The sequence below is a fragment of the Aulonocara sp. 'chitande type north' Nkhata Bay genome, linkage group LG7 (genome assembly GCF_057382095.1).
Source record: "Aulonocara sp. 'chitande type north' Nkhata Bay isolate Kocher_YH1m ecotype deep benthic linkage group LG7, A_spYH_male_GT1.1, whole genome shotgun sequence".
NCBI classification, from domain to species: Eukaryota; Metazoa; Chordata; class Actinopteri; order Cichliformes; family Cichlidae; genus Aulonocara; species Aulonocara sp. 'chitande type north' Nkhata Bay.
In genome coordinates, this window is record NC_141350.1 from 16,801,821 (window position 1) to 16,824,841 (window position 23,021).

The 23,021-nt window shown below is 39.7% G+C and overlaps 2 protein-coding genes across 4 annotated transcripts; both read right to left on the bottom strand.

Annotated features, from left to right (window-relative positions):
• Positions 1 to 352: 352 nt before the first annotated feature.
• Positions 353 to 4,536, bottom strand: LOC147324907 (B-cell receptor-associated protein 29-like). 3 transcript variants are annotated; one of them, XM_086299074.1, is made up of 8 exons: positions 2,703 to 4,526; positions 2,188 to 2,294; positions 1,905 to 2,005; positions 1,646 to 1,793; positions 1,403 to 1,538; positions 1,058 to 1,154; positions 789 to 889; positions 353 to 703 (listed from the first exon to the last, which is right to left on the bottom strand). In XM_086299074.1, exons 2-8 carry the CDS (start codon positions 2,277 to 2,279, stop codon positions 668 to 670), a joined length of 711 nt encoding a protein of 236 aa, XP_086155200.1. In that variant the 5' UTR covers positions 2,280 to 2,294; positions 2,703 to 4,526; the 3' UTR covers positions 353 to 667. The 3 variants fall into 3 exon arrangements, with proteins under 3 accessions (XP_086155200.1, XP_086155199.1, XP_086155198.1); XM_086299073.1 differs by having other exon boundaries at positions 2,188 to 4,527; XM_086299072.1 differs by lacking the exon at positions 353 to 703 and having other exon boundaries at positions 723 to 889; positions 2,188 to 4,536.
• Positions 4,537 to 10,878: 6,342 nt separating this feature from the next.
• Positions 10,879 to 22,298, bottom strand: LOC147324908 (G protein-coupled receptor 22-like). Its single transcript, XM_086299075.1, has 3 exons — positions 21,906 to 22,298; positions 19,629 to 20,793; positions 10,879 to 18,813 (listed from the first exon to the last, which is right to left on the bottom strand). Exon 3 carries the CDS (start codon positions 18,807 to 18,809, stop codon positions 17,511 to 17,513), a length of 1,299 nt encoding a protein of 432 aa, XP_086155201.1. The 5' UTR covers positions 18,810 to 18,813; positions 19,629 to 20,793; positions 21,906 to 22,298; the 3' UTR covers positions 10,879 to 17,510.
• Positions 22,299 to 23,021: the final 723 nt, after the last annotated feature.

Consider the following 23,021-nt stretch of genomic DNA (forward strand, 5'->3'; position numbering starts at 1 on the left):
TATATGTTTTTACAGGAATCTGTGCAGGTTTCTGGAAAACTAAGTACACCATTAATGCTTTCATAGGAATTACTATAAGAGGGTAAGTAGCAGTCAGGAGCTGCTAATCAAATGCACATGATTAACTGATCAGCAAGCTTGACTAGCTCTATAAGCAGTTCTGTCAGTTTGCTGGTCTGGAGCATTCAGGTGTATGCAAAATAATGCAACAGGCTGTGAATCCCCCACAAATTAACCTCAAAGTGACACCTTCTATTGTTCACAGAAATAGGAAAAATCTAAGAGCAACATCTCAAATTACACAGCTCTCCATTCACATGTGAAATGTTCAAGTTCATGACAGCACATCCCATTACAGTGTATAGTTTATAGTGTGCATCCCATTGATGTACAATATAAAAGTCATTACAGTAACACTAACACTTTGTGTTTATAACACAGCTTAGCAGTCAGTAAAAAAAGAAACAATGCATATTCATAATGAAGAGTTACTGTAAGTTAATAGCAAGATTTGTCTATTGCACTCAGTTCAAACTTTAAACAACAATGAAGATTCAAAGACAATAAAAACAGGTCGGGTAGCAAACTAGATACAGCACACAATCGAGAGGTATAAGGAAAAAAATGTCCATGGAAGGAAGTAAGAGCTGATACTGTGTTTTAATGTTCACCAATCCTTTTTGTCTTCAGCGCTCTGAAGATTCTGTCAATTAAAAACAGGATCAATGTGGGATTAGCAGTGTGAATATACAGGAGATATTCTGTGATGTGTGTTTGTCATGTATTACCTGGAGCTGATGGTGTTCTCTGAGCAGTCTGTCATACTCCTGAGCCAGACCTTTGGCTTGTCTCCTCATTGCCTCAATATCAGCATCAGACTTACGAACAGCTACACACACATACACGCACTTAATGATTACAAATTTGGACTACATATCATAAATGCTTTTCAAAATGTATCTATTGTACAACCATATGACCAAGAGACCTCTTTGTCTACATGCTCTGCAAACGTAGGTGCAGCTTTCCATTAACGTATTTAAATTAGGTCGCTCACCCTCCTCGGCAGTCTTCAGCTGACCCGCCAGCTTTTCCACCTCCAGCTTCAGCTGCTGCTTTGCTGCTGACATGGATTTTTCCTTTTCCAGGAAAGACTAAGCACAAAGGATTCTCCTTAGTTACTGAGCTTAAGCTGATTATTTAAACAGCAGATGACAGAGCACATGTTAAGTAGAAAGCATAGGAAAATGAAATCACAGCATGGTGTGTGCCTACAGTATGCTAATGCGTGGGCATGACCCAGAAACAAACAAACAAAAAAAAGCAAAGTAATTTTTATTATGTTACTTGACAAAAAAAAAGAAAAAGAATTAAAAAAAAAAAAATTAACTCTGTTTCTCACTTGCTTGAGGGTCAGTTTGTCCTCCTGCTGCTGCTTAGCTGCTCTCACAGCATTGTCTATTTGTGACTGAAGACCTGCGCTGTCCTCCATGGTGACAGCAACCTGGTTTAGCAAAGTGGCAACCCGACGCATCATACTGTGTTGAAGTCACAAGACAGAAAAAACACAACAAAATAAGACAGTACTTCAACACGTGTGAAGGGTGTGCAGATGGAGCAAAGTAAGTGACAAAATTCCACTAACAGCCAGAGAAAGAGAGAGAAGCCAGATATGTAGAGGTTCCTCTGGGCTCTGAAAAGCTTCATGTGGACGTGGTCGTACACATTTGGGTTCACTTTAGCATCTTGCATGGGCTCAGGACCGGAATACTTCTGCACCTCGCGTAAAGCGTCTGGAAGGGTGGACAGAAACACGACCAAGTGGGATTTGAATACACTTGCTATTATTTTTTAATATCTGTCACACAAAGGAGATTATGTCTGACTCAAAAAAGCTCGCTTACCCAGGAAAAGAACAATAAGGACCATTATTATTGTAAAAAAGCATTTATTCCAGTAAGGAGATAACCAGCTCCATATTCGCCACCTGAAAATCAAACGCCACCTGCAATGTAAAGGTATAGACGGTCTGCTGGGGAAGGATTTGAATGCACTCTACTGGCTATTTGTGTGAACTGCCCGTTTGGGATGATATATCTTTTTAATTATTTCAGAAATTGTGCTCCTTAAAGCAAGTATCTAAATAAGCTTTTGATGACTTATGATATGCTTTTAAAATTGCCTTACCGCTGTGCTGATATTAAAGGCACACACAAAATAAGGTTGACTGTGATCTCTGCATACAGGAAGAAAGCCACCACCGTCCACTGGAGAGTCATTGCCACTGTGATTCTCTGCAGAGATAAGCACATTGATCTATGGGTAGTGTTTTATACTTGTGGAAATCTGTTTTGCCTCCATTGACGAGAGCATTTGTCTGATAGATACTAGCTTTTAGATTAAATTACTCTATTAAACAAGCGGAAGTGGGTGTGAAAGTGGCCAAGTATTCCTCTATTTTGATCTAAATTTCATCTAGGAAACCAGGCACCACGCACGAGTTTCTGAGCATGCATATAAATGTGTCTACAGGCCTACAAAGCAGGCCAACAGTAGCAGCTATTCGGCTGTTTTCTCTATATGGGACATTTATATCAACATTTATACCAAGTCATTCATCACCGGCTGTTCTGAATGCTGAGCTGGAGCCTACAGCGAAATATAAATCTATGCAAAGCAAAAATATAAAGTTGTTGGCTTACCGGACAAAGTTGTATGGTGCAAAGTAGGCTACTGGAAAGTCCAGACGAGCACACATGCGCGCACACATTCACGACAGCTGCTGGGGAGCCTCAGAGCACCCACAGCCCTAAATAAAACTCTGCCGGATGGCCTCATTAGGGAGTCCCCTTTGGATTGCATCAAAACCCTTAAAGTGATCAAAAGATTAGTTTTTAGTGACAGAATGATTTCAAGAAGTTGTTTTTGTTTGCCTTCATAATGTTACTGTACAAAAGAACTAGGGGAGACCGGGGATAGTTGTAACGTGGGTCAGTTGTAACACTTCCAATTTCTCCAATCAGGGCTAAGTTTCAAATGATGTGACTCATCCTGTGCATGCCCAATTCAGTTCTGCTATCACATGTGAAAAATCAGCACATTTTGTCAAACACAGACAATTTAACACGAAAAAATGTAATTTGTATGCCAAAAAGTAAGTTTTTCTACTGTATTTCAATGTTTAATAGCATTATCTGCTTTACAGTTAAACTCATCAAATTTAAATTATGTTATTTGTATGTCTATGGGGATATATTCTGTGTAGGTCTTTAGAGCTAGTGTTTTAGCCGTTGGCTGTAATGTTAGCTAGTTCATGGCTATAGGAGTCTGGGTCAGTTGTAACAATAATGCAGATGTTACAACTTACCACACTATTACTTTAACTTATATTAAACAAGTTGGGGCAACGACATCAGCAGAGAGAGGTTCACTGGTCGCATTTGTATATGTGGTTAATGCCATTGGCAACACAATTACTTCACTGTTTGTGTTCCCCACACATATATTATGCAGACCACTGTGTCAGAGATGGACCAGTAGGAAGTACTGGTAGTGGAAATAAATCAGGATGGGTGCAAGAAACAGATTTCCTCATCTTTCTGAGGCACTTTGCAAACCACACCAAGGTAAGCCATGATAAAAAGTAATGGAATTGCGATGCTGGTGAACAACTACATTTTTTCAGCTTCATTGTTATGTTTAAAATTGGTGCAAGAGTTGTAGGTTATAATGCCCACTGAGCCAATGAGGCCAAACTCAAGGAAGACCAACCAAAATTAATGAAATATTCAGTTGCAGAAAATTCCATAATTTGTCTTTTTTGGGGGGGTTGGAATATGTTCAAAAGCTAGATTTCTGCATTCTGTCACACACACACACACACACACACAGCTACATAAATGGCTCTAAGTGCATTCATGTGTTGAATAAATAAAGATTACATGTTAATATTTTGTCAGTACCCTTATTTCATTGTGTTACATTTCACCCCAGGATATGTTACAACTAACCCAGACTATGGGGTTAATTGTAACATTTCACTCTTTGTGTTTGAGGCCATACCATGCAATAGGTAATTGTGCTGCAGAGAAAATAGCTGCACTATTTAATAGCCGAGACATGTAAATACTTTGCATTACATTTTGAATCCACTACCTTAAACGAGCTCCAATTTACAGACAGAAATGTCAAAAATGTTACAACTATCCCCGGTCTCCCCTACCCAGTGATCATTATATGATTATAGCAAATCATTAAAGCAAATATAACTGATGTTTTTCCCAGATATTATAATGAAAATAAACGGAATTCATATTTGCACTTCGGGTATAAATATGTTGGCTTTTCTAAATGATTTTTCTTTTCATTGAAGACTAGAAGGCCGTCCAGAAGGGGGCGATATTGATTAAAGTTAGCTGTTGCAGAGGCGCCTGGAGGAGGACGACTTGGATATCTTTTGCAAATACTGCATTAAACTCACTCCAACACAATTCCTCATGTGATAATCAAATATAAGCACATTGAAAAGTGTGGATAAACGGTTCTATTTACAAACCAACATAATGTAAGTGTCAGTAAAATAAGGAAATACGAGCTCATTACAAAAGCAAATTGATTTCTTAGTTGATAGAATTGCTCTTATTGTGTAACCTTTAAAAAGGCTTCAGATGAGGGTTTTTTTTTTGGACATTTCTTCCTCTCAAATGTACTCAGCTTGCAAAGTGTATTCACATGGGCTTCCTCTGTGAAAGAGACTGGGCTGCTATCCTTTTTGACTGCATTTCTCAGGAGGGCTGAGGAGCAAAATCTTTACAGCTGCACCCTGTGATAGCTTTTGGAGAGCGGGTAAATGAGTATGGCAGAACTGAATGTGCTTTGATTGCGCTCCTCTCCACATCATGTTAGAGGCTACACCCACTGTTTGTACTCATAATACATCTACAGGGAGGCATCCATAAACATGAAATTATGTACACACACCAAACATTTTATTAGAAACACCTGTACACCTACTTATTCATATAGTTATCCCATCAGTCAATAATGCGGCAGCAGTGCAGAGCATAAAGTTGTTCAACTACAGATCAGGAGCAAACCATCCATGTGGACAAAAAGAAACAAAAACACGATGGAAACAAAAACAAGCAATTACAGACATGATTCTGCAGGTTGGGCAGGTTTAAATATTTCAGGAACTCACAATAGAAATAGAAAATACTTGAAAAGAAAAATGGGAGTGAATGGCAGTTCAGTGGATGAAAATGCTTCGTTCAAGAGCGAGGTCAGCCGAGAACAACCAGACCGGTTTTAGCTGACAGAAAGGTGGTATTGGTTCAGATAACCACTCGGGAAAAGAGCATTTCAGTGTGCACAATCCACCTCGAGGTACAAATAAGTAGGGTGATTTGTAACACGATTGTACAGATTACAAATACATAAGCTGAGAGTAAAAGGGGGAAAAAACTCATTTGTAAATTGACAGTTTGGACTCAAGTGGTTTATTCACTCAAATTGTCCCACTTCAGCATTTACTTACAGATGAATGTCAATGCTTCACATTTCTCTTGCTAGAAATATGATTAAGCAGTCTTTATTAACAGGCTATGTACCACAGGCTTTTAAGGTGGCAGTAGCTAAACCATTACTTAAAAAGCCCTTAACTGATCCATCTGTCTTAGTTAATAGACAGTTAGTTATTATATTCTTTTAGTAGTCTTCACAGAGTTAGCTTATTATTTGCCAAGAACTGGTTTATTTGAAGAGCTTCAGTCAGGATTTAGTGCAACAATGTACAGAAACAGCATTAGTGATGGGTACTGATAAATCTTCTTACAGTATCTGACAGTGGACTCATCTCTGAGCCTGTTAGACCTCAGTGCAACATTCAACACCAATGACCACAATTTTTTTACTACAGATATTAGAAAACATAGTTGGTATTGTAGGAATGTTTAGCTGATTTAGAGTTTAGAAATGTGTTAACATAGAATGTAGAATTATTGTAGAGACACTGACACTGCCCTCAATGTAATAAAGGCCTGACTGTGTCATGAACTTAGGAGTAGATTGTAGGAGACCCCTCCCCCAGTTGAACTGTGAAAGGTCTCAACATTTGTAACTGGAAAACTGTGGTCTGGAAGGGAGATGGGTTTTTATGACCCCTAGGGAGTCGCCTACATCCACAGTGTTTTAACTGTCACGCACACTCACTCACGTGCACACACATACACACAGGTATGCGTACACAGTCACTCACAAGCACTCACATAGACACGCGGGAACGCGCACATGTAGGTCCTCACCTGCTTGTGCACATAGACACAGACACAGAGTTTGCAGCACACCGTGGGGGGGGGGGGGGTTATGATGGGGTCGCCTCTATAAAGCTGGCTGTAACTAACAAAGGGGTGAAGATTTTGCAGAGAGTCACACCGGCCTCGCCTTCCCTTCTAGAAGTGCATGCTTAAATGAAGATGAATAAAGATGAATAAAGGTTTTGTGAAATAACTACTGAGTTCCGGTGCCATCTCTGGAAGTTTCGACGAATAAAAGAACCGGGGTGAAACTGATTTCGTAACAGTATTAAAGGAACTTCACACTGTGATTTGTAATATATATATCTGATAGATGTAAATGGTCCTTCCCTTATATATTAATCATGGAGTTCCACAGGGTACTGTGTGGGGACCAGTTCTATTTACATTACACAGCTTCCAATAGGCAAAATTATTAGATAAATTCTGTATGCATTTTCATTGCTATATTGATGACACCCAGCTTTATCTATCTAAGAAGCAAGATGATACAAATCTATTACTTAAACTGTAAGCATGTCTTTAAGCTATAAAGGCCTAGATGACCTGTAATGCTAAATTAAGACAAAACTGAGGTTATTGTCCCGATCCTAAAAATCTAAGAAACATGACACTTAACTTTTATTTTATAGAGCAGTACCTTAGCCTCCAGTACGACTGCAAGGAATCCTGGAGCCATTTCTTGATCAAGAAATGCACATTAAACAAATCAGTAGGACTGCCTTGATTCATTTGTGAAATATCTCTAAAATTAGAAACTTCCTGTCACATTAAACGTGATGCTGAAAAACTAGGTCATGCATTTATTATTTCTAGGCTGAACTACTTTTACTTCATTATTATCAGACTGCTCTAAAAGTAGTAGAAGAAAAGGCTTCAGTTGATACAGCATGCTGCAGCAAGAAAGAGACCATATTTCTCCCATATTAGCTTGTGTTTACTGGCTCCTTGATAAATTCAGACTTCAATTTAAAATGATTTTCCTCACACACAAAAGCTTGAATAATTAGACGGTCATATTTGAAAGACCTCATACTATCTTATTTTCTTAACCGAGCACTTTAGTTGTGGCGGCCTTACTTGTGGTTCCTAGAGTTTTCAAAGGTAGAATGGGAGGCAGAGCCTTCACTTATTGAGGCTCTTTCCTGTGGAACCGGCTCCCAGCTTAGATTTAGGAGACAGACACTCTCTATCTTGAAGATGAGGTATACAACATTTTCATATAGCTTACATTGAGGGCTGGATCAAGTATTTACCTTGCAAGATAAATCTCCTAGAGGCAACTGTTTTTGTGAATCAGCAGTATATATTAATAAAATTGAATTGAATTGCAGAGTTTATGAATAGCATCAAAATATGCACCTTTTACCTTCTTTCTGACATTTTCATGTGACAAACATATGCAATATATCTTGTTTCTCTGACATTTCAAATCAAAGCTAACTACAAACAGCTAACTTGCTAAGCTTCCAGTCCCCGGCTATGCACAGCATGCGTCAGTGAATGTCAGGGAAGGCTGCCTGACATATGAGGCCCTCATAAATTTCCAAACTGATATATTTGAAAAACAGAATTGTTATTAAGCTGTAATAAAGAGACAAATATGTCCATAGTTTTACTTTCAGTTGCAGGTAGACTTACCCATATTGTAAATGGTTATGGAAGGTCACAAATGTGTTTGTATTCACTGCCGTTCACTGACTTTGGTGACTTCTTGGCAAAATTGTTCTGTGGTTGGTTACAGTTGTTATCAAGCTGATGATTTCAGCTCTCTCTGAGATTGCTTTGTTAAATGGGACATGTTGAGAGTCATTGATGCAATATTGAAGAGCCACGCCAGCCTCACAAAATCCAGGGTATTGTCTCCCCCAGCTCTGTGTCCTTACACAAGGACGTGTCATTTGGGCTTTAGATTTCCTTAAAAGTGTACTTTCCTGCCTCAATTTCCTGTCATCCCAAGCCAAAGTCAGCATTTCCTTACCTTTGCTGAAAAACAATTCTGAGGCACATTTCGCACAGCTCCTGAGAGCTTTTGCTTTGGGAACTACAAAGATTTTTATTTTTCCCCGGTACACTGCTTTCTAGACTAACAGCCACAGTTAGTGTGATGTTCATCTTTCTGTTCTCAGGTGTAGTAAGCACACGGGTTTTCAGTACATTACAACCATAATAATTTCTTAGCTAGCCTATTGTCATCAATAACAAATCACAACTGATTAAATCAACTTAATTGCAACATCAACATTTAGCCTACATTTGCAGGTGTAGAAATCTCACTGCAGTCAAAAGCCTCGAGTTATCCAAACTCATCAACCAACTATTTTGGGGGACTCCCAGAGCTTTTACTTGCCTTCTGTTGTGTTTGCTTTAGACTTAGGTATTTTAAAGACACGGAACTGTGGTCTCATTTGCATACACCTATGCAAGTGCCAAAGTCACAATCTGAACTATTATGAGCACTGAATGTGAAAGACTCCACTAAGCTAAGGACTCAGGTCACTGTCTCTGCCTTGGTTCAAAGCTACAATCTTTATATTTATAGTTAAATATAAATGTTTGTGCAACCTGATTGAAATGATGTAAAAATACACAAAAAAAACATACATGCCTTTATCCACACAACAATGTAGAGAGAAAATGAGCATTAGTGACACATAGGATAATTCAACCATGCATGCACACAATTTCAAGCCTGATCTGGAAATGAAAAATAAGGTGATGCATAATTTAACAAAAACAAAGCAGACAATTTCACAGAGCATGCATCTTGTGTTATTTTTTGTAACATTTTTTTTCCCTTCACATATTGACCCAAACTCAAAAGGTGTGATTTGATAGATTTAATGTAACGTTCCTAAAGATCAAATCCAAAACATTTTGGGTTTGTAAACAAATGCTAGTTATAGTTAATAAGCAAGAAATTATAGCTCTGCAAGGATGGAGAACACTATAATTTGAGGATGGAAAGGTTTTGTACATCGTCTTTATTTTGCTAACTGAAAACGTTAAAAAATGACATAAGTTCTGAAAACAAAACCTTTTTTTAAATCGCAGAAGTAGTAACAGAGAATTATCAATCTATGTTGTTTCTACTGATGTACCATGATTGATTTAATATATAGATTGTATTGCAGCGTAGTTTGTGAAACAATAAAGTTCAGTGCTGTCTGCTGAACTGTGAATAGCAGACTGTAGCTGATAACTAGCTTTTGAAATACAACGCTGGAAACAGTGACATAACATATTGTATATATATACAAATGTTGAGGGGTATACGCATGTGCATGATCCGATATCGTCGTGTTGGTGCTGCTGCTGATCAATAAAACAGTTTGGTTTAGGTTCAACATTGTGAGTGACCAATCACATTGTAGTGATGTCATAGATTTGCAAAACACGTCACACGACACAGTAAACCACAACACTAACCCCATAACCGTAAACCTAACCCTGACTATAGCCCTGTAACCTTAACCCTAAACACAATCACATCCTAACCCCCCCAACCGCAAATGCCCCTTTTTTGAATTTCATCTGCAGTTTTTTTTCCCCAAGTTGCAAAGCTATGACAATGTAATTGGCCAGATGCAATGTTGATCCTGGACAAACAGTATTATGTGTAACAACACAAACGTGATGATATCAGACAGACCATATGGATGTAGTCATTTATAACTTGAAGACAGCCCAAAAAATCCACTCTGTTGGGCTCTTCTGCCTCTCCATCTGGCAAGATGCATGATTAAAAACTGTCAACCAATCATTCGCCTACCTATGATACTGCTTGGTGCATATTTGTTTCAGAAACAGAGACCATTTTAGTTATGTTAACAATACACACAATACACATTTTTGTGATAAATATGGACTAAAAGTGTAAGAAAGCACTTTATTTAGGCAAAGAAAGATATTAGGTATTCCCAGCTCGACAAACACTACACCTGTGTGTAATATCCCACAACCACTGAAATTTTGCAACTCTGTTGCGACACCGGGACACTTGAAATCCAGCAGAATGTAAATTTAAAATTCAGTTGCCAATCATGTCTGCACCGAATGCAAACCGCATCGTGCCAAATTTAAGATGCTGGGCTCTGTTAGTGAGCTTTGTTATGGTGGTCCCATTGATATCATTCCACGAGGGGGGAGGAGACTGGTGTATAATCACCAGACAGCAGTCATCACTGTGAGGAGAACTGGAGGGCAGCAATTTTCTCTCTGCTGTCTACCTTCTCACACACAGTGGTTGACACTCTGTCATTGCCTGATAAACATTTGGACTGATATGTGGCTTTGTGCACACATTATATGGGCATAGCAGCACATGCTGGCATATACACTCATGAATTTAGGGTGCACACAATGCTGAATAGTGAATAGTGGACACACATGTGCACATGCAATTGGTTTCTGCACTGGCTGCACCAGGACAAAAAGAAGTCACAAGTTTTGCGCTGACATGGCTACATGCCCGGTCTGTGTGTGTCTAACAGGTGCAGTTAGACACACACAGACCGGGCATGTAGCCATGTCAGCGCAAAACTTGTGACTTCTTTTTGTCCTTCACAAGTTTGGTTCAGAATGATAAGAATGTTCAAGTCAGCCTTTTTTGTCTATTCAGACTGAAGGATGAGAAAGATTTCACAACATAATGGCAAATCCATGAGTCTTAATAACTATGCTTGATAAATAAGAGTTTCTGTAGTTTCTTACTTAGCATGTATCCAAGTTGCTTATCCATGTTTACCCCTCTGGATTTCTTTGTTCTCTGACATACAGTGGATTTTAGAGATGAGCACTTGTCTCATTAAGTGTCTGCTTTCTGCTGATAACAACAAGGGAATACTGATCTGCACAGCACTGTTTAAAAGGCAGGCAGTGTTTCATGTTTTTTCTGTATCAATGATGCCATTAGGGTCATGTCAGGTGGAGGTTATGTTCCATTGTATCTGTCTGCCTTTAATTCCTGCTTCTTCTTTTCTTTAATATCTCAGCCATAGATTTTCTTGTACAGAGATTATAGGTTTTTATCAGAGTCATATATCTTTCAACTCTATAAAGTGTCCTTCCATCTCACTAAATGTGGCTTGGTGAGAGTAACATTTGGAAAATGACCACAAGCAACGATTTGTCAAAGTGTGCTGGCTGGTGTGCTCAATACACTTTCTTCTTCTCTACAGTAGCAGAATTACAGTTGAGTGTTCGCTGACCTAATGCAATAGAGGCTCCATACGGACAGAGTAATGTGATTTCCCAGGCTTTTATTCTGTGTCTGCTGCTAGATAGAGAGGAGCCCCGAAGAGATGCCATCTGAATTGGGGATGGCTGTTGGAGAGAGGCGGCCATTGAACAAGGGATGGAAGGACATAATGCATGTGATGCAAGCTGCAGCCTGGATGTGGACCGCAGACGAGAAGGACAGAGGAAAAAGACAAGGACTCCCTGGGGTCAAGTGATTATTATAAGGCTCTCAGTGAAGCATCACTGACCCTTTGGTATTAACTGTGCTGCTAAATAAGAAAGTACGGAAATGCTTAAATATCGAGCCTGCGTAGCATTTCCAATGGGAGAAATGTTTCGTCACTCATCAATGCATTAATGCAATCACAGCATTGTAGCCATTCCCCAACTCTCTGTGAATGGCACTCATGGCCACTGATCAGTGGTCTTTGATCAATGATCGTGACAATTTCCTTATTAATGATCAAGGAACTGACCTCACAGTCCATTGCTCATTCAATGGGCTGGTTTCAGTTATTGTGCAAATATGTACTGTTTATACGATTGGGGAAACCTGCAGTCAGCTGAGACTGAAGAAGTCACTTGGATGAGTGATGAAATGTTTCTCCCGATGAAAACGTTACGTCCAGATGAACAGAATCAAACATTTTGGGAAGCTTATCAGTCCCAAGCTAAATGGAGAATGACTGAGACTGTTTGTTTTTTCTTTGCTTGTTTTATGTTTGGTTTCTTCGATGGACAAAAGATGTTGATCAGATTTTAAAAGATTTTTTTAGGATGTAACTAAAGGCTCCGCACATTTTCAGTATATCTTAGAAACATATGGTCTGGGAAAAATATTCAGAAAGATTTGATTGTTATAGATGAGCCCAAGACAAAATATGTTCCACAATAGTTGTCTTTATTAAGACTGAACTCGTTTCCACTAACAAATGCCTGCAATACGTTAAAACCAAATGAAATTTCATTTTTGCAACAATTACAGAGATAAACACTACAAACTAGTGCACGTAAACAACAAAACAGTTAAAGGGAAAAGAAATTCACAGCCCTGTTAGTAAGCAATGTCCAAAGAAAGATATTCATCGTTTTAATGTTGCCGTTTTGATTTTGTGTTAGGTAAGAAAGGACCTCACAATAATATTTAACTACTTTAAACATAAATAAGACAAAAACAATCTTTTAAAATTGGTTTTGAAACAGTGGAATGTGTGATATATTCATGGTCTATGACAACTATGTTGAAAGCATTGTTTGAGTAGAGAGCGTATCGGTGTAATGTGGTGTTTTACTGCAAGTGTGAAGGGATTAAGATGTATCTGTAGTTTAAATGCTGCTGGTGAGCAACTGCATATAAAATATGGATGTATAGTACTGTGCAAAAGTCTTGAATCACCCCTAATTTCTTTATATTTTGCTCTCAAGGCTCCAGACTTTCTTTCTGTCATGTTAAGAAGTGGTCCTGAGCAATAGTTCTCTAGGCTTTCTGCAGATCAGGTTTTTCTTTGGACATTGCCTGTTTTTTTTTCATTATTTTTCAGTCCTGTCCTTGTACCTGACCATTTTTAAAGCAAATATTATTTTTGTTTGTTAAGCCACTTAACACTGACCTAAAAAAGAAATCCTTAACTCAAGTAACGAACCACTGTGTCCAAAAACACAACAGACAATTTAGCAAAGAACCAAAATATAATTTTAAATTGTAACTTTAGGCACTTTTTAGTAGCAGCCTGTTAAAAAAAACATAATTTGTTCCCATTACTTTAGCTTAATCTGAAAAAAATGACCAGAAATAACATTTTGACAGATATAAAATAGGATTTTTGCACCAACAAAGGGAATTCCAAAAGAACTATTATCTGAAACTTGGCATATCTTGGCATGGGGTGCAGTGTATGCTTAAAATATGTGAGGAAATTGGTCAAGTGAAGGAAAAAAACAAAGTAGCAAACCTAAACAAAACTACAGCAGATGAACAGTATCAGTGAGTCATGTCCTTAAGAAATAGGAAAGAATACAGGAAAGAACTGGCACAGGACCTGAAAAATACATCTGGCCCTTCAGTTTATCAATTTAATGCTTGCCTCAACAGAAATGGTCTCATTTTCAGGGTCACTGTCAAGGAGAGGTCAGAAAAGAGGTATAACAGTGAGTGTCCACAGCCATCAGTAAAACACAGTGAAGGCTCTGTCATGGTTTGGGACCGGCGGCCATATTTAAAACGTATGCTTGTATATGTTGCAATAAATGGTTCTACATATTTCCTATTTTGCTAGCAAAATGGGGAGAAATGAGGAGTGGCTTGAGACTTTTTGGACAGCAGAAGCTGACCTCTAATAAAAATAAATAAATAAAGTAAAACATAATGGGAAATAGAAGAATGTTTTCATTTCGTTCTCTAGTTTCAAGCGTTATTATGTATTTTCTGTAACCTATGACCCTCATTAGAGTCAAAGCGAAGTATGAAGCAGGATATGTTTTTGCGATTGACAAGTCATTATGGTACTAGCGAGCAGTGTGGCTCTTTTATCAGTCTGATCCTCCCCTTATGACAGCTGTCCTCCTGCTTAAGGCTTGACATGGTGTTTCACTAACCAATAGGTGATGCCAGAGTGGCTACATCCATCTTTAATTTTCAACCTATGGTCAGCACTCAAAGCGTTTTGCTATCCCAGTTTAGAAAACACATTTTTCTGAAGGCTTGTGCAATGTGTTTTGTTGCCACAGAGGAAATGAAGCATTAAAACAATTTTATAGCGCAGTATGTGTAATCCAGAAATGAATGAGGACACTGCGGCTCAAAAAGGTCAGTCTGAAAAATGCCAACTATATTGACAAGAGACCCAGGCTTGATTTTACACATTACTCTAGTTCATTTTTCAGTTGCACAGGAGAAGAGCCTTTGCAATGAAGAATATTTTCTCCTCTGTTATAGTCATGGTGTTTGTAACAACATCATATCAATAAAAAAGGTCTTAGTTGGGATAGTTTGGAGCATTTAATAATGCAATATTTTTTCAAAATAAGAGTGGAGATTGATTTGGTTTAATACACTGCTAGCCTTTCCATTTTTTCTATGAAATGGGCTACAGTGTGACAAAATAATAATTTTGTATTATTAGATATTAAGTAGATAGTCAAACTTCCAGACCAACAAAGCAGCTTTCATTTGTGGCGACAGCAAACAATACAGGCCATTAACACTAACCTGTAGTAGACTTTGTGAAGATTTTTGCCACTAGTCAAACTAATGTATAAATAAGGTGTCAGCTGGTTAGTGTGGTAGAAAAAGTGTCTTTTTCATATGTCCTCTGCATAAATGTGGAGGTGTTATTCCTGCTTAGAGAAATTTTCAACGGTCTCTGTGAACTGATAAGGACCAAGGCTTGTGACCTGACTTTAAAATAGCTGGTAATGGGAACAAGAAGCTACAAAACACAACAGAAGTCTAACCAAGTAGGCCCTTTAAGGTCAGTATGTATAATAGAAATAATGCAAATAATGGTATTAGCATTGCCATTAAATGATGTACCCAGTACTCACACATTTCTGTGTGTGCAGGAAGTAACATCAAGGGAACTGATACATTACCCAGCACATCAGGATATGTTGGTGTGTTCACGAGATCTTTTTTTGGCTTGTTTGTTTCTCTCCAGTGTGGCTGCACTTGTGGATCGAAAACAAATTGTGACCTCAGAGTCTAGTTAACATAAATTGTATTGGTCTTTGCGGGGTAATTTTAGGAGGGAATCAATAAAAAAGATTTTTTTTCCAGCAGCACTGATGAAGTTTAGAATAGTACCTGGCATTTGAGCACAGATCTAATTCACGTGTTTTCCAGGAAGATAATCCTGTTGGTTATTGTGTCTCACTGTTGTATGCCCGTATAAATGTATAGACTTATTTCTGATGCCTCACCTTGGAAGTCTGTCTTGTAAAATTCCGACTTGTATACATATTCATGTTAGGTTTATCCTCTGGCTAAATGTGCCATCTTGTAGGTCACTTTCTTTGCCCTGTCAGCTAATCTGTTGCTGGCAGTGTTCCCATCTCCACTCTCAATCACAAATGTGCCCTCAAGGCACCATGACATCCACACTGCTTGTTAACAGCGGGAGCCATAAAGAACCTCGCCTGCATCAATATTCCCATATCACTCCTTTCTGCTGTGCTACAAACCAGACGCCGACAGCTAGAGAGGCATCTGATCGAGGTTGTGTAATCACTCTGGTAGCCAACACAACTGTGCTCTCGGGATTTAAAGGGCTCTTCAGTTTTCTACCATACCTGATGCAGCAACGGCACGCATGTAAAAAGTTCATTACAGAAATGTACCATGGGAACAAATGGAAATGAATTTGTGTGTACCTTCATGTATGCATGGAAATGCGATGTGTGTATCCACATCACAGATAGAGTCTAATTGTTGACCCTGGGATTGAAATGAAGTAGACTGCCACAGTAGCTGAGGGGGGTTTTACATGCTGATGAATATTGTTACTCTGCATCCAGATTTGGTATTAAAGTGCACATCAAATGTATTAAGGTGACAGTATTTTTTTTTCCTGCAGATTTTTACTTCAGAAAGTCTTCTGCAGCTGAATGAATAAATTATTCTGAGTTATTTAGGGCAAATGTGTCAACTAGACAAGTTGAGCCAAAAATACAAAGCTGGCTGCATCATAATCTATCAGCTGAAAAATACAAACACATTTACCGTCCTTTCTCTTTGATAAACAATCAAAGGCATGCACTACTGGTAGTTACACGCAAGCATGGAAGAAGAACTTCATTGTTGTGTATTGTAAACAAAATCTTTTATTTTCCTTCATGATATTTGCAGTGATCCTTTATTACAGTCACGGATTTGCTTATTTGGAAAGCATTGTCGTTTGGCTGTTGTTGTTAAGCACAGACAATTCGATAATACAACAATTTCCCTTCGGTTAAGAAACTTGTGTATTGAAACGTTATCTGTGGATTATTGTGCCATCGAAAATAAACGCAATGCTTGCTGATCATTCATTCAGCGTGTTCAGCATGTGCTCGTCACTGTCACAGTCTCCTGTTCTGCCACAACACAATTCATCAAATGAAAATAAGGCAACTGTAGAATTTCCATTTGGCTCAAAGAGGTGACTGCTAATGCGAAACAGATTTTTCATAACATCTGTTTTTATGTCAGACGTGATGATGAGAACTGTGGCGTTCTGTTGCGTCTGAGAAATGTGATCTTGGTCTTTGTCGACTATAAAAGCGGTGTTTGTGAGCGGCAATCTCAAAGGTTTTTTTTTTACACTTTTAGCTAAAGCAATAAAACATCCACAACTTCCAATACCTATGTTTCCACATTACATTTGACCTGTGTGTGTTTTGGTGTGGCTTCACGCTTATTGTCTCATTTAAGTGTGAGTGCTCTTTCTCGGCAATAAGGTCAGTGGTCACTGGTGATATCAGGGTCTGGTGTCAGAACGAGTTGCACAGTGATGAATGGGAGTAATCTCACAGCTGTTACACAGTCACAGACATTTTACTCGGGGGAGGGGAGAGTACGAGTGAACACAAAATTTATTATAAATATACATTTACATAACAATTTCTATGTCTTTGTCTCTCTCTCTATCTCTCTCTCTCTGTCTATATATATATATATATATATATATATATACTTTGTTTACCCTATTCTGTACATGTATTTGTATGTACACAATGTTATTTATGTTGCGACTGATACAAAAAGCCATGCAATATCTACAGTACAGTAGACAGTATATCTATGAAACCTAGTTTTGTTCTCAATAAATAGTAATAAATAATCTAACTCATGTTGTTGTATGTTCTACTGCCCATAACATTTACATTACTGCTTTGGATTAACGTTTTCCCTTTTTCGTCATGACCTGATGTCAGTTTTAGCTGCTTTGACTGTATTTGCTGATAAGATGATAAGTTCCTTCACTCCACATTCTCTGAAGATAGACATTTCAGTTGGGCGTCTTTGTCCTCAAACGTCACCTTTTTGTTCCTCTTTGGGTCAATCCAAGAGTTGTGAATAATAGCGTTATTGGGGGTAGGGTCCGCCTCAATTATTGACACCACTCGCTTCTTCATCTTGCTTTTCAAGACTTTCTGGAACTTCTGCCTTGTGAAGGCATAGAGTAGTGGGTGAAAGATAGTTGTCCCATAAGCCATGACCAGGAAGCCTAGTCGCAACTTGACCATCAGGTCACTGAGGCCCACGCTGAGGATTACTGTGTTTAGTACCGTGATGGGCGTCCAGCACAGCAAAAAAGTAGACACGATGAGGAGGGACATTCTGAAAACTCTCTTTTGGCGTTCTCGTCTTTCCCTGTGACGTTTAACTGCCCTGCGCAAGGCAATAATGACGGAGACGGAGGTTCGCATACCCAGCGTGGGATTACGGGTGCCACTGCTCTGCGAGCCGTCCGTGGTCTCTTGCTGTGTTGTCATGGTTGTCATGGACAGACGCTTTTTCCTGCGAGCTTTCTTCTTCTGTGAAGCATGGAAACGCGTACCAATGCGAATGTTGAGCGCTTGCAGGATCTTTGAGTAGGTGATTAGCATGACAATTGCAGTAAAGAAGAAAATAGGAATCTGAGCAAGCAAGTGGTAATAGAGGCCAAGTTCATTGTAGTACTGGTTAGTGGGGACCACGTTCTCCACCAGTGTCTGGTTCTGCTCTGTGTGGCCTTGAGCAAAGAAGCCCACCTCAATAAAGGGTACAAGGAAGCTAACAAAGGATAGCACCCAGATGGTGGCCAGCAGGGCCAGGGCACGACCCATGGTCAGGACTCTGTTGGCTGGTTTGACAGAGATGTCGTAACGATCAAGGGTGATGGCCAGTACATTAGCAGCAGTGGCAACACTAGCAAAGGAAACACAGGCTTCATGGAAGCAACAGACGAGGGCTGTGTCTCCTTCCAGGGAGAGTAGGACCACCACAATGGTGAGAGGGATGCAGCACACGCAAACCAGTACATCCAGCACATGGAGGTTCATAGTGACGATGTTACTGACGGAGCTAATGAGGTTTGACTTCATGCAGTAAAGGGCAAGCACAGTGAGGTTGGAGCTCAGGCCAAGCAGGATTTCTAGCATGAGGAAGCCTGTCAGGGAGACCTGAAAACTAACAGGATATAGGCTGGGGGTCGCCGGACTCATGGTGCCGCTGATGGGCTCAGTGTTGTCGGTGACCGTGACGTTGCTCATGGTGGCTTCTTTTTCAGGGCACATTATCCTGTGTGTAGGGAGTGAAAAAAAAATAAAAAATTTATGAAGTGGAAAAGGAAATGACGGGTTTTTGTTTGTGCATCTCTGGGAAGTTCCATTTAACACTTATGTGATAACTCTTATCAGATGAAGTTATCCAGTAAGAAGGAAGCGTCAGCATTTAAATGAGAAATACCAAGAGCACACACTTAAATAGAGCAATGATTTTCTTTCCTGTTATGCCCTGAAGATTAGATTGTCTCACTATGTGATTGGCATGACTCCTTGGTAACTATACTGTCTCAGTGATCCTATTTCAGGCTGTTGCGTCTACACCGGAGTCATATCACAGACTGAATTCCAATGTTTTCATTTTCAAGATTGCTTGGTATATTGTTGTTTTGTCAAAACCTACTTGTGGCACAGTGTAGTTCTGAGCATCTACTGAATAACACTTTATAACACATTATATGTTCCTTAGTAACTAAACTAATCATTTTTCACAGCATTTTCTCCACTGCAAAATTATGAATTATAGTTTATAACAAGATGACTCTGCCAAACAGGGATGTTTACATTGTCAGACTTCCAGCTATTAGAGATGCACATTAAAATACTGAGTGTCCATTCAGGCTAATCAATGGATCAAAGAAAAAAAGCTGCTGGCATTTGGAAATGTCATAAAATTGTTGTTAGGAAGAAGAAAAATTATATCTTACTCTAGGATAAATCATAACAGCTTATTAGTGCATGCATTATTAAACTCATCTAGCCAACCCCAGTCAAATCTGAATATGGTTATTAGATGACATGGAGAACAACAAATGTTTCTGTAATATTTACCCTTGCCTCCAGCACTATCTGAACACCAGAGCGGTGTAATCAGGCCATAGAGTCCATGTTAGATCCACAGAGACGAGCATCGCATCCAAACATCGCTTGTAGAAAAGTGCTTCCGTTCAACTAGAGCCCCCAGCGAGGCTTTTCCTTTTACTGCTAGTCCCTCCCAGAGAGGCCGAAAAACCCCAACTGTCTCACCAAAGATGTCAATGAGTTGTCACCTTTCTCCTTTCTGACCTTGTTGGCAAGAAAGCTAAGCAATTAGCCACCTGTATCCAGTGGATGCTGGGGAACATAGGCTGATGTCTTCTAGGCTGATTTTTTTTTCTTCTCTCAGATCTCTGGTTTGATTTGGTAATGCTGAGATAACTGATAGATGAGCAGAGCAGGGATCAGATGTCTGAGCCACCTCCTGTTTATAGTCGCATGATATTCCCAGGCAGGAGAGTCACAGCCAACCAAGAAAACAAAGAAACGCAGACTCTCTTTCTCCAGTGCAGTGCTAAAATGTACTGCTCATAACATGAGCCTTTTTGCTTCTTTTGTATACAGTGAGAAAATAGCAGTCAGATATTTGTGTATAAGAAAATAGTTACATCCATATCCATGTCTGGTACTCCAAGAAGCGCAGTTGTCTGTCTGCCATGCAGATATTTCCGGTGCACACCACAGTAATGTCCCACATGTATTTGGGAGAGGTCAGAGTGTCCGGCCAGCATACAGGCCCATGCTTCCCCTGGGAGTACTAATGGAACAGGCCTTCAATCTCTACCTTTCTCATTAGTCTCTGTTCTCTTGGCTCCAGCTGCCATTGACTGAGCACAGATCTCCAGTTTGTCCCACGACATGCTTAAACCTAAATCACCGGAGATGGCATGACTGTAGCGTATGTGTATCCAGTCGCAATGACATATGTGAACACTGTCATTTGTGATTACCAGTATTTAAAGGTACTCAGGAGGGCTGGGGTGGGGTAGGGTGGGGGCTTGAATCTGCAATTCAGGCAAAGGTCATTATCGTGAGGTAGTGGATGTCAGTTCACCAGAGAGAGAAATTGCCTTTTAGATTTGTAAAGAGATCCCAGACAATAATTAGTCTTTAGGAGGCCGGATGTGTAAACGGTAACATCTACATGTCCTTCAGTTCCACACCTTTCATTCACAGTGACCTAAAGAGACAGAGAGAAAAAGAGAGAGGACAGGAAAATGGATAATAACGAGAATAAGATAAGGACAGAGAGGGAGTAGAAGGAGAAGAAAAGGGAAGTGTGGGGGACGAATTAGTGAAAGTAGACATATCCTCAATAGAGAGGCGACAAAGAAATTCTCATTAACAAAGCAGCAAGCCTCTGATGTCTTATCGTGTTCCTGTGCAGAACCTGATGCACTTGGTGAACGAGACAGTAGCACTAATAAAGGGATGCACAAAAGCCACGGAGTATTTTACATCTCATCGTTCTGTTTTGAGATTCAAGATTAACTGCAGCGTTATCTTGTGATTCGTGTTATGCATGTACATATCAATAAAGGAAAATGCTTATTAGGATGCTACTTGTGCAGCAACAGTGTTGGTGACATTGCTGTTGTTGCATTCTCACCAACGGCACAGACTTGCTTAAAGCTTTGGTGGAGTGCGATCCGTTGGGAAACTTGCTACAGAGACATGGATGCCTCCTCGCATGCCCCGATATGTGATCCATATAATCTCTCTGGAAGAACACATCTGTCACTCTTCAAGGTTGCAAAAGTGAGATATGCCTTTACTTGTATACCAGAGTGCCATCATAAATGATCGTTCCTCTGTAGCACGTAAGACATACAGCACAATTTTAAGGTGAACAACCAAGATTTCATGTTTAGTTTCTTATATCACAGAGCATAGGGCATGTGCTTGTTTGTAAGTAGGTGTGTAGCAGTAAGACACAAGTGTGCCCACAGTGGAATACACGTACATTGCAGTGGATAAAATTGAAAAAAGAAGAAAAAGCCTTTTAGACAATTAGCTTCCTTGAATTGCCCATTAAAAACCAGAATTGGTTTTATTTAGCTACTAATTGGTTTAAGCAAAACCAAATGTTTCTCAATTAAAGTCCTCCAAAAACACATCATGACTGAAACTGTTCAGGAAATTATATTTGCGATTTCTAATCCTTCACAATTGTTCTAACAGAGATGTTTGGTCCTTCATTAATCTTTGCTGCCATATACTCTCTGCTCGGCTTAGCGCTGTAGATCAAAGCAATAAGTATAGAGTGCCCCATCACAGCACAGCAAAGCTCACCATGCAGAGTAAACACAGATGCTCCTGAGCTGGTCTGTTCACCACGCTGTCCCCTGTCCTTCCACCTCTGCAACAATTCGGTGCGACTGACAGAAGCTGATGTTTTTCTCTTGCACTTCTCCCAGCAGGAATCCAGGACTGAATAGTGATGAACATACAAGGATCACACAACTGACAGATGTTCTTTCCTTCCTGAGTACCAGACAGAAGAAGTCCAGAAAGATGAGTCTTGACATGGATGTTGGTGGGATTCCCCTTTTTTCCCTCTTTTACCCATTTTACTTTCATCCATCCATGCGCACTGTGAAAACTCCTTTAGCCACCCAACTCTCTGTTGTGATCGCTCCTTCTGTCAGGATAGGAGTGCAAACCATCACACTCCTGGTATCTCTCTCCTGCTCTGCTCCCCTCTTTCTCCCTCACTCCCTCGATCCCTCCCTCTCTCTCTCTCTCTCTCTCTTACTGCGGAGGTTTGCAGTGCTCTCTCCGTCCTGATTGGTCTTCTGTAATAGGCTTAACTCTTTCCTCTCTGGCAAGGGGAGGTATTTCCTTTTGTTCTGATGCTCTCCTCTTTCCCTGTCAGTGATTGTAGCATTCCATGTGAGCCTGTAGTGAACAGCGTGGGATTTAAAAAAAAAAAACTACTACACTTATGCACAGGGACTTTAGATGTCACTGCGCTAATCACTCATCCTGCTTCAAAAGCAACCGGGCAGACTTTCGAAGCAAAAACAGGGGTAATGCATCCAGGATGATGTATTAATTAGCTCTGTCACAATATAATGAACAAATAATGCGTTTGTAGACCGTGGAAGGAATGATGAGGATGGAGAGCCAGAAGAGAGAACCAATATTTCAGCATTGATTTTTGTGCACAGGTCTAATTTTGCATGTGCAAGTGAGCATGAGAGACAGCAAAGCTGATAGAGAAGAGGTCAATTCTACGTGGGGGGGGAATGGATAATGCAGGAAAGGTAGAATTCAGAAACAGGAGATAGAGTATTGTGGGCTCTGATTGATAGTTTCATTTAAGTTACTTTGTCAGATCAGTGAGAGGTTGACCACCCTCTGTTTCTTTTTCAAGTCTCATTTGTCAGGTGCAGTTATTGTCAGAGG